The sequence below is a fragment of the Podarcis tiliguerta genome (assembly GCF_965153285.1).
Source record: "Podarcis tiliguerta genome assembly, chromosome: 11".
NCBI lineage: Eukaryota > Metazoa > Chordata > Lepidosauria > Squamata > Lacertidae > Podarcis > Podarcis tiliguerta.
Window position 1 is genome coordinate 3,392,189 of NC_139544.1, and position 12,118 is coordinate 3,404,306.

Below are 12,118 nucleotides of genomic sequence, written 5' to 3' on the forward strand. Positions count from 1 at the left end.
TAGATCTGTAAATTATAACAAATGTGGAAATAAAAACATACCACTTTAATCCCTCCACAGAATTCAAATCTAAAAGATATTTAAAATATTTGAACTGCCAGCATTTAAAACATACCAAAGTGCAATGATATCAAAATCTCCACTGTTATAACCAGCAAATGTGACAAAATCCAAATACAATCATGTGCTAAACATGTTTTAACCTTATATATTTATATCTGGGTTTTACCAGATTTCCCAATTAGAAATCTACACTATAGAGATTTCAGTATTATTGCAAATTGGTATGTTTTAACTTTGGTACTTCAATAACATTGGTACTTCATACATTTTAAACATCTTGCAAATTTGAAATTTGTGGAGAGATTAAAGTTGTGCATTTTCATTTACACACTTCATTCATTGATGAATACACTTTATATATTAATTTTACCAATCTATACACCATACACCCCGTTTTATATTTTGGCTGTGTACTTGAGGTTGGGCTGTGCATCTGCATTCTCTAGTAGACCTAAACTTTCCTAGGGTGCCCCAGTTTGCTTAGTGGCAATTGAATCACACATTGTTCTCTACTTTCAATGCTCCAAATAACAGGACTTAGCTGGCATCAGTCACAATATGACATAAAGGCTTTTTTATTTTTCCTCCAGATGGGAAATGTGTGAGTGATTGTGGAGCTGGTTACTACAGTGATGAGGTCACAGAAGAATGTGAGCCATGCCACCGGACCTGTGCAACATGCAAAGGGTTCGACCCCAACGACTGTACTAGCTGCAAAGGAATTTTACAGTTACTCCATGGAAAGTGCGTGAACCTCAAAAGAAAGCAAGTAAATAGGAAATTCTGGAATGGTATGTTGCCCTGCTTCCTCTGAATCCCCCCCCCCCCCCAATTTCTCTCTGCCCACAACCACTGGGGGGAAAACCTCGTCCTTTTCCAAACTCTCAAATAGATTTTATGTATAGAAATGTAAGTGATTGTATTTATATAGGACCAACATCAACACTTGGCAACTTCTGGCAGTCCACTATCCCAGCAGGGCCCACGACTAACACCAGACCTGAACCCCATGCAAGGGGAAGGTGGATCTGCAGCAAACTGTTATATGAATTACCCTGAATGCCTCAAAATGAGTATCATTCTGTATGTATATACAGAAACTACATCTTCACTAATGCAAATCGAATGTTTATATGCATCACAGAAAGAACAGACATAGTTTCTTATGAATGAAGGTGAACATTTTATGTTAGTATAAAATGCAGTGGGGGGCCGGAACCTCTAACAGGTCGGGCCCCCGCCTTAACAGCAGCAACAGTCTCAGAGTGCTTCTTCCTGCACAGCCTCTGGAAGACAGAGGACCCCTCTGATCATCATTAGCTCTTCACTCACCATAGCGCTGTTGCATCTACTTTATACCACAGGAGTGACTCTCACTTGACTGAGTTACATTCCCCTATCAACAGTACGTCAAGATTGTTTGATAGTTTAATGTTTTGATCACATCATAACCTGGATAGGATTTATCCAGGAAAAATAAATGAGAACACATGAACTTGAAAACCACAATCCCTCCTCACCACCACAAACATACAGTACACATTGAGATGAACACAGTTTTGAGCATAATGACAGTTTCAGAAATCTAAGTATTGAATTCAATTGAATTTATGGTGTAATCTTAATAAAATAAAAATCTTAACAATAGCATTGCATGAGTAAGTAAATGAGAAATCGTTAATATTATTGTATGATTGATTAGTACCTAATAATTAAATACATAATAATTAATAAACCCTGACATATAGCACAGTTTTGAGCATAATGATAGTTTTAGAAATCTAAGAAAAGTATTGAATTCAATTGAATTTAAGGTGTAATCTTAATAAAATAAAAATCTTAACAATAGCATTACATGAATAAGTAAATGAGAAATCATTAATATTATTGTACGATTGATTAGTACCTAATAATTAAATACATAATAATTAATAAACCATGACATATAGCACTTTTCTCTTACTTGCAGCTCTTATTCTGTTCCATAAATATGAATAATGATTATCAATCCTATTTTACTGATAGAGAGACTGAAACTGCATACCTCAAATGGCTTGGGCTCTGCAGACCTGAAAGACCTCTTCCCTTATGTCCCTTCACGATCCTTACGGTCAGCCGAGAACGATCTCTTGTTGGTACCATCCGTGCACCAAATCCAGGCGGAAAGGGCACTTAAAGAGGCGTTCTCGGTGGCTGCTCCACAGTTGTGGAAGTCCTTTTCCCTGGAGGTTCGCCAAAACCCAATTGTCTGGAAACGATGTAAGACTTTAAAAAATATGTTTTTAAATATTACTATCTACCTTGGGCTTTAATGGAAAGGGTGGGCTGCCCAGTTCACTGAATAAGGTTCCCAAGGCCTGCTTTTCTCTAAAACTGCAATACTATAAACAGGAATTTAAGGGGGAAATTATCTACCTGAAGATGTAACCAGCTGAGGAGTATTGACTCTAAAAGACTCTACAAGCACAGATGGAATATGCCACCTGTGTTAATTTTGCCATTCTGTCTGGAGTAGTAATGATCAGCAAGGAATCAACAGCATCCCTTTAGGACTTGCAAGTGTCAAGTGTAGCTGACGGTAACAAAACTGCCTTGTCCTAATACAGCTAGAAGGTATTTTTGTCTGAATCAGGAATCACATGCCCAAACAGCTTTTGCACATGTGCTTCTTTCCTCATTTAACAGGATACCAGCTTTGCTCACTGGAAAGGCGGTGGGGGGTTAATTAATATGCAGAGCATGGTTATTCTTACTTTATGACATATCTGGAGGAGATACATAATCACTACACAGTGAAACAGCTTGTGATACTGTGTACACAACTTACATTTAAAGCATATCCAAAGCACATGAGCTCCTGCAAGGAATCTTGGGTACTGTGGTTTGTTAAGGGTGCGAAGAACTAGAGCTTTGTGAGGAGCAAACTACAGTTCACAGTATTCTCTGGGGGGAACCTATGTGCTTTAAATGTATGTGGCAAGAACTAATGTATGCTCAGCCCAGGAGAAGTGGGGAAAATACACATGCTAAAAAATACAAAAATATTAGGGAAATAGCAGACACATCCACAACCTGTATGCATGGTGCGTTTGTGAGCAAGAGAGATGAGGGAGCAATGCCCCTTCAGTGCTTTGCCAGTGTTCTTGGCTCAGCCTCCCTGCCATGGGAGAGAAGGGGCAGAATGCAGTGGCTGTGCATATATTTATGGTGTTGAAACAATGTGTGTGATCCTGCAAAGCAAAAGGGCATTCACTTCCCTTGCTTTCCTGCACAGTGTGCTCTTTTCTAGCACCCCAAGTTGTTGAAGTGGACTTAAGAGTTGGAAGTTTGTGTCTGGAGTATCAAGGCTGAGACCCCTTTCGATTTCTAGACAGAGAAATGTTAGCAACAAATTCAAGTTTCTACACATGTTTTGAAGCCAAGCAAAGTGCTTCATCTGTGATCAAAGTGCCCCTTTCCCATAGCTTCCCTGTGTTCCCTGTGATATTGAATTCTAAGTGTGTGCAACATAAGGGAATCACTTAGGGATAGAGGCCCATGCTGCACAGCTTATTATGGTCTCCTTGTGTGGGGTTTATATATCAATTATGTGTGATGTGATTGGTTGCAGAACTACACATATCATACACTATGTTGTGACAACATGGGGCTGTTGTTGACATAAGGTAAAGGTAAAGGTACCCCTGCCCGTACGGGCCAGTCTTGACAGACTCTAGGGTTGTGCGCCCATCTCACTCAAAGAGGCCAAGGGCCAGCGCTGTCCGAAGACACTTCCGGGTCACGTGGCCAGCGTGACATCGCTGCTCTGGCGAGCCAGAGCCGCACACGGAAACGCCGTTTACCTTCCCGCTAGTAAGCGGTCCCTATTTATCTACTTGCACCCGGGAGTGCTTTCGAACTGCTAGGTTGGCAGGTGCTGGGACCGAACAGCGGGAGCGCACCCCGCCGCGGGGATTCGAACCGCCGACCTTTCGATCGGCAAGCCCTAGGCACTGAGGCTTTAACCCACAGCGCCACCCACGTCCCCGTTGTTGACATAGGGATGGCTTAAAAATGGTTTCCCCCTTTCCAGTGAAGTCAAGAAGAGTAAAATTTTAGGTTGGTATCAAAATATGCCCTTGACGGGAGGATGGCAATGAATTGAGAGGGTATTGTTTGGGTTTTGGAAGAAGTATTCCACTCCTGCCTGCTACCCCACCCCACCCATATCTCTGGCACCATGTGGCATATGTTCAATAGTGGAGTGACTCTGCAGGTGTCTCAAGGGAGTTGTTCTGGCATATCTGTCGTGCTGACTGTGTATCTGGTGTGGCATTGCTGCAGTGAGTCTTCCACTAAATCTTAAAGCCCATCATCCAAGTAACTCCGCTACAGTATTGCATCCTCAGTTCCAAACTAGGGTAAACTGTGAATAAACTGTGACAGAAAGTAATGATGAGTCTGAATTTGACTGGTATTCAGACTTTTAAGTGTAAGCCAAGAAAAAAAATTGTCTGGGCCAGTATGCGTAGCACAAAGAACATCTGCATTTTATCTTGTGCGCCAGATGATGAAATTATTTTGGAAGCCCTGAGACATAATAGTGAAGGGGTTGTTGCACTGTATGTTAACCCACAACATCTCGACTAGAATAGAATAGAGGTTTAACAAACTGAAAGGGCTTTAGAGTGGCAGATTACTTACATGCTACATCACCAGTCTTTCATGTTCTTCAGTCAGGTCACTCAAGCAAAAGGGAAATAAATCCAGAAGAATATGTGTTCTGCAAAAGGGCCTCCATATATTTTAAAATTTGAGCTTTTTCTTATAAAAAAATAAAATTCCAAGGAATATTATACATCAAATGTTCATAATAATGTATAGCTGAATAGATAAAATTGTTACAGCTGCTACTGCTGCTGCAAATGTTATTTTTATTAATTTAAATCATTTGAATACTGTCTCTCCTCCCACCACACACTATTCTAAGGGTTCTCCTGCCCCCCAAGTCCATTGGGGGGGGCAAAGAGGGAGGAGACTGGAGAAAGCTCTGTTGTGCTGTGAGAGCCTTTGCACTGGCTTCTGCTAGAGGGACTTGTCAGCTGAATCCTGCACTTCACAAAAATGGTTTTAGTTGATATCTGAAACATTAAAATGTGCATGTACATTGAGGCCCTAAATGACATGGACAAGAGGCCTTTTGGGGGACGAGTGTCATCAGGCCTTAGGGGCACAGGACTCTGCCCTGCACTGAGACAGATGGCTAGTATATCTAGCTCAGTATAGACTACTAGCATAGACTGCTAGTAGCTCTCTAGGGTTTCAGACAGGAGTCTTTTCTCAGTCCTACCTTGAGGTGCCAGGGAACAAACGTAGCCCTTGAATGGTGGGGTTGCCTTATTTCAAAAAGTGAAAATCAAGACACAAAATTTGTTAGCAAAGTTGTTCAGCTTTTTTGAGGGACAAATCCTGGCTATTTCTGGGAAATCGTGGACATATAGCAGCCCTATGAATGTTAGGGAAGGCCTTCAATGTGGTGCAGGTCTGATTGTCAGTCATCTGATACCACACTGGGTATCTCTAGAAATGCACAACAAACTTTGGACTGTTCCTGACTCCAAGATGGGGCATGCTGGATTCTGGACCTGACCACAAAGACATTTTGGTTTTGGCTCTGCCAAAATAACCTGGACTGGGAATGTGAGTTTTCATCCAGCCTGACTTTTGCCACAAATGTACATTCAAGTATTAGAAGCCAGCTTATCTTACATTAGTGTAAATCACCATGCCTCCCTTTCCGCTGATTTTGTAATCTGTTTACATAATGAAAACTGTGTCAAAAAGGATTTGGCATCAAGAGAAAATGGTTGCCAACCATTTTCGAATCTTTGTTTCAAATCTTTGAAACAAAATTCTTATAAAATCCCTATAAAATGTAGAATTGTAGGAGACTAGCAACATATACACACATTCTACTCCCCACCCCCTGGAGTTTCATGAATTTATTTTAGACATTAATTTGTTAGATTAATGTTGTAGTTCAGTGGCTGTCAGAATGATAACTAGACTGAGAAATAATGTATATTGGGGTTATTATTTCATTCTCAGCAGGTCTATAAGACCCTCAGATTTATAAATACTTATATGTTCAGAGACTGGATAGGTCCTAGGATTTTATTATATGTATATATTGTTTCTGTTACACCTTATTCCATAATTAGAATTATCTCTTAGAAGTATGTTAGCTATTCTGTGCATTTGTATTCATATCTGTATCAGTTTTTGCAAAGCCATAAACTGAATATGATCTAATAAATAAACAGTTCCCCCTCTGGCTGTAAAGGCAGCACATTCCGATCGCATCCATGCTACTTGCTATTCTAACCCAATAGGTTACTTTTTTCAGTCATGTGTGCATTGCTGCAGTGTTGCAACTGCAAGGTGGTAAACCTTCTCTACTATTCTTTGCCTGATCAACAGATTTGCTTCTGAGTGAGCGTACATTTTTCAGAGATAGTCAGAGCAGAATACATTTCTTTGAGACCATTCCATTTATTTTCAGTTTAAAAGCATGAGAACCACACTATCTGGTATGAATGAAAAGTTACTTTAGAACATGGGATGGTATCCAATGATTTTATCCTGTTAGCACAAAGACTTCTGCCTGCACAAGTTCTCCACCCCACCCCCCAAATCTGTTATGGGGGATCCCCCAGCCTTCCGGATGAGAATGGGGGGCACTGGAGGCGCACAGGGAGAAGAGAGAAAGAAGGTCCCATTTGCAGGCAGAAGGGTTGCATGCAATCCACTGAGATTATACATTGTGATATTATGCATTTGATGGCCTATAAGGCAGAAGAGAAAATGTTTCCAGGCACTGAAAATAATAGTAAATGTACCGAGTGAAGAGATTACAACAATCTACTCTGTACACAGGAATTTCTCGGGTGTGGAATGAAGGACTTTGTACAGAGAGGTTTATCGGTCTATTGAGCTATGCTTCATCTAAAGTTACTGTTTTACGCTGCAACCCTTGCATTCAGTAAGCCCCACTGAATGCAGTAGGATTTGTTTCTTAATAGACATGATTGGGATTTCCTTGTTAGTTGAAGACAATAAGTTGTCTAGGAAAAGTGGTTATTCATTAATAAGAATATCAATCTAGCTGCCTTGAATAGACATGATATCAGAAGAACTCTTGCCCAGATAATATTGAGACATGTATACATCTGTGGCTTAATGCCTGAGCAGCAGTTCGCTGACCAACAAGAAATCAAATATGCATCCAGTTACCCACCAGTTGTTCATCACATGCCCTAGTGATTTCAAATTGTAGAATTCCTAATCCCCATGGACCTATAGGTATAATTATGTTGTTGGCTTTGCCACTTATTACTTTGACTACTGACAAAATATGGGACGCGGGTGGCGCTGTAGGTTAAACCACAGAGCCTAGGACTAGCCGATCAGAAGGTCGGCGGTTCGAATCCCCACGACGGAGTGAGCTCCCGTTGCTCGGTCCCTGCTCCTGCCAACCTAGCAGTTCAAAGCATGTCAAAGTGCAAGTAGATAAATAGGTACTGCTCCGGCAGGAAGGTAAACAGCGTTACCGTGCGTTGCTCTGGTTCACCAAAAGTGGCTTATTCATGCTGGCCACATGACCTGGAAGCTGTACGCCGGCTCCCTCGGCCAATAAAGCGAGATGAGCACCGCAACCCTAGTCAGCCATGACTGGACCTAATGGTCAGGGGTCCCTTTACCCTTTACCTTTACTGACAAAATGCATTCAGGGAGACCAGGTGGATACAGTAGAAGATATTGCGGTATTACTAGACTAAATGAAGTGAAAGCATATTTGGTTACATCAGAGTTCAAGACCTTTGCATCATATCACCGTGTGCAGCTTTTTAAGTAGCACACCTGATTCTGTATCCCTGTGAAGAAGCACATTCATGGAAGTCCTGGGAGTTTTCAGATCTTCCCTGGGACAGAGATGCATTTGCAGACCCTTTTAAATTATATCTGAATGTAGTTTAAGAGATGGGTAATGTCAAAAGCAGCTGTGAACGTAAGTATTTATAAGCATTTCCATCCGACTGGAAGATAGAATTGTTGACTGGTCAGCATTTCATGTCTCATGTGCTTTGTAAGGCCACAATGCCTAGTACATAGTCCCCTCTGGTGGAGACTCAGAAATATTACAGCACTAATAATCTTGCAGCTGGAAAAAGCATTATGCAGACCTTGAATATTACCATTTTAGTTTGAGAACAGAGGGTAAGATCAGCTTTGCTAGCTAATGATAAATAAGGATATCATAGACATAGGAACAGAATGAGGAAACTGCCTCAGCCAGCAGAAGTGCTCCTTCTGTTTCTCCTGAGCGCCCTAGTTCAATGGTTTTCAACCAGTGTGCTGCAACACCCTGGGGTGCCTTGAATGATGGTCAGGGGTGCTGTGGGCAACACTGGCCCCTGTCCCTCTTTCCTTCCTCCTCTGAGTGCCCTAGTCATTCCCCACTGTTGTACAAAAGAGCTCTGCTTACCCCATGGCCTGTCCTGAGCCTTTAACCAGCTTGCTGCCTCAGGCGTAATGAAGAATGCTATTGTACTGCCAGAGTTTTAAAGAAGATCAAGCTGCCAGCCCAGCTGGTTTTTGCATGTAGAAAGGGAAGGAGGTATCATATTGCCTTTCACTTCAGGTAACAAAAAGTCACTGTCACAGGCTAGTCCTTTGTAGGGACACATGATTAGGCAATGTTTCATGTACAATAGACACCATGGTGGTACATCGTTACTCTCTGATGTTCTCGTGCTGGCATTGTGAGCAGACCTGGATCATCAGTTCCCTTCAGCAAAGTGAGGACAATTATCAGCTGCACTGAACCTGATTTGCAGGGCTGGCTCACCCATGAGGCAAGGTGAGGCGACCGCCTCAGGCAGCAGAATCCCCATGAGCAGCAGATCCAGCCTCCAAGGAATGCATTAGCCTGCTCCTGCTGCCACAGTGGCAGCAACTGTTTTATTGTGCTTTTTATATGATGGAAGAAGCCCAGAGTGGCTGGGCAACCCAGGCAAATGGGTGGGATATAAATATTGTTGTTATAGGATGCCCTTATTTTCATCAGAGAAATTTTGGAGGGCATGAAAACTGTTATAATAGGGTTGCAATAGGTAGAAGGCCACTGTGGCTTGTATATTTCTGCACATTTTAAAATTAGGATTTCAGTTGCAAAAAGTGAATTAAGTAATTAACAGAAATCTAGATGGATGCTGCCTTGTTGATTAGTAGACACTGCTGATTAGTAGACATTGTTCCCACCCCTTATTTCATTCATATTCTGTGTTACTATGGGCAATATCTCCAGTCAAGGTGAAAGTCTCATCATCTCAGCAAGATTTGCATTTATTTCCCTTTATTATCTAAATGATACTAAATAATCATATCTGGAACCGTGTATTCTGGGCATGCATGCCCACAAATATATAAAGTGACATTATTAACTCATTTCCTCCTTATCTCCAAATACAGCAACAACTACTCAGTTTGAGCCATGTGATCCTCCATGCCAAACCTGTGAGAAAACTGCCAGCACATGCACTTCATGCCCCCAAGGTAACTTCTTTGTTGCTACACATTGCTACACATTGCCATTATCAAGAGGTTTTCGTATATTCTCATAGATTTCAGCTAATGCTAGAAAAAAATGCTATTGTTTAAAGATAGGCTTTATGCATGAGTGGAGAACATACAGTTAAGAATTCATTAAAACATAACATTATTTACTTACTTACTTACTTACAAAAAAGCATCCTAATTCTCATTCCACCCTTTTCTGCATTGTAATGGAAACTCTCCATTAATTCCTGAATTAGTTGGCATTTCCAAAATGTCATGCAAATGTCTTTCAAAACATGCTTTGCCTGTTCCATTATTTTCAGAGAGATTTCTTTTTGGCAAGTCTTGTATCCGCACTTGCCCACGAGGAACTTTGGGAAATGTGAAGACAAGACGTTGCGAGTGTCACTCCGAAGCAGACATACCACGCTATTTGCACAAAGGCAAATGCTTGCAGGAGTGTCCCAGGTACGTTTCCATTTATATTAATCTGTGCAGACATGCAGCTTTCCTTCACAGACTTCTATGTTGTTCTCACCTCCATATTTTCTGTGACACAAAATAGATCTAATCCTTCTGGTTGTAGAAAGCTGCAGAATGACCTGAATGCTTCAGAACAATTGCCAATTTGCAAATGAGGGTGCTGAGAAATGCACTGCGGTTTTACTCACGGTGATGCCTCCCCAGGAGCCAAGGCCTAGTCCATAGGTGCCAGCTCTGCAGGGCTGACACATGGCAGGGTCAAGCGTGGGATTCAGGTTCCATCGCAGGTCTACACAGATGCCCCTTCCACCTAGACCCCTCTAAGGAGGTACCCCTGTGACCGCGTGGTTCCGAGGTGGGGGTGAGGCACCACTTCACACCCCCCCCCCCATGAAATGTTAGACTAAGGATTCCACCCAATGCCTTATCCATATTTGGTCAGAATTCAAACGGGCTCTGGTGGAAACTCCTGCCCTTCCCATTGGCTGGCATGGGGATTTTCTAACTGCCAGCTGCCCAGCCCAGCATTGCTCTGAAGGGTCAGGACCTGATGCAATGGGCCACAACTGCCGTCCACCCCAGGACTGGATAAGCAACCATTTCCTTTCTCAGTCTTTCCATCAACAGTGTTGTGGGTTTTTTAATGTAATGGATACACTCCCAATGGAATACACTGTATTAAAAACAGTTTTTTATTATTACAGTTGTTTCAACATACATATAGATAAATACAGTGGTGCCTCGCAAGACGAAATGAATCCGTTCCGCGAGTCTCTTCGTCTAGCGGTTTTTTCGTCTTGCGAAGCAAGCCCATTAGCGGATTAGCGCTATTAGCGGTTTAGCGGCTATTAGCGGCTATTAAAGGCTTAAGGGATTAGCGGATTAGCTGCTAAAAGGCTATTAGCAGCTTAGTGCCTTAGAAAAAGGGGGTGGGGAGCGGGGAAAAATTGCAGGAAATCGCAAGACATTTTCGTCTTGCGAAGCAAGCCCATAGCAAATTCGTTTTGTGAAGCACCTCCAAAACGGAAAACCCTTTCGTCTAGCGGGTTTTCCGTCTTGCGAGGCATTCATCTTGCGGGGCACCACTGTAATGAAGTATCCCATCCTAACCCAGAAGCTAATGTTTAGACAACACGTGCATAATTATAGCCAAATGACATTTTATGCCAAACTACTATTTGTACAGCAGGTTAAACAGTTAAACAGTTAAAGTTCACTGAAGAGTTTTATAATGTGAGTGGAGTCCTCTATTTCCTTTTTTTAGCTGTGCCATTCAGTTGCAAATGAGTCCTTGTGCTTCAGGCCTTGTGGGGATAGGATTGCAGCCATAGACTCCTATAGGCTGCATAATACTGTATATTAGTGGAGAAAAGATGACCTGACACCTCAAGATCTAAGGCCATATGGTGCACAAAGCCATGTCTACTGGGAACGCTTTCTTAAAGCCCTCAGCTCACCCCAAACAGCCTTTTCTAATTCTCTGAGAATTTACAGCATGTTCTGCTGCTTGATCTTTTTTTATTCTTTGCTTCTACTGTAGGGGCTTTTTCGCTAAAGACGGGGCCTGCAGAGAGTGCGACAGCCCTTGTAAAACGTGTGAAGGAAATGCCTCCAGATGTCTGTCCTGTGAAAGTCCTTTTCTCCTAGAACAAACAGAATGTAAACTTGCCTGCTCAGAGAACCACTTTGCTGATGATGGCATTTGTGGAGATTGCCCTGAGATGTGTCAGGAATGCATTATCAAGAGCTCATGTAAAGGTACTGCAGAGAATCAGCAGTATGGCACTGACCCAGGTCGTTAAATGAATGCCTATTTAGAAATGCAGGGGGGCGTGCTTAATGCTCTTCCATTTTGGGGTTTTGAGACAAAACCAAAAGCATGGGAAGAATGTGCTGGGAGAAATAGATTGGTGCTTACTGAGGTCTGACATATTTTTGCCTTGTGGACTTTGCAGTCCATTCTGATCTAGACAGA

At 42.1% G+C, this 12,118-nt stretch overlaps 1 protein-coding gene across 1 annotated transcript in view; it reads left to right on the top strand.

Annotated features, from left to right (window-relative positions):
- LOC310660290 (proprotein convertase subtilisin/kexin type 5-like) overlaps positions 1-12,118 on the top strand; it is a gene marked incomplete at its 5' end in the record, with an annotated part of 48,912 nt that overhangs the window by 29,581 nt on the left and 7,213 nt on the right. Inside the window, 5 exons of the mRNA XM_083404614.1 lie at positions 654-854; positions 2,089-2,322; positions 9,574-9,657; positions 9,984-10,128; positions 11,684-11,901. Of these exons, the coding sequence (XP_083260740.1) occupies positions 654-854; positions 2,089-2,322; positions 9,574-9,657; positions 9,984-10,128; positions 11,684-11,901 (882 nt within the window). The remainder of the gene's footprint in view (positions 1-653; positions 855-2,088; positions 2,323-9,573; positions 9,658-9,983; positions 10,129-11,683; positions 11,902-12,118) is intronic.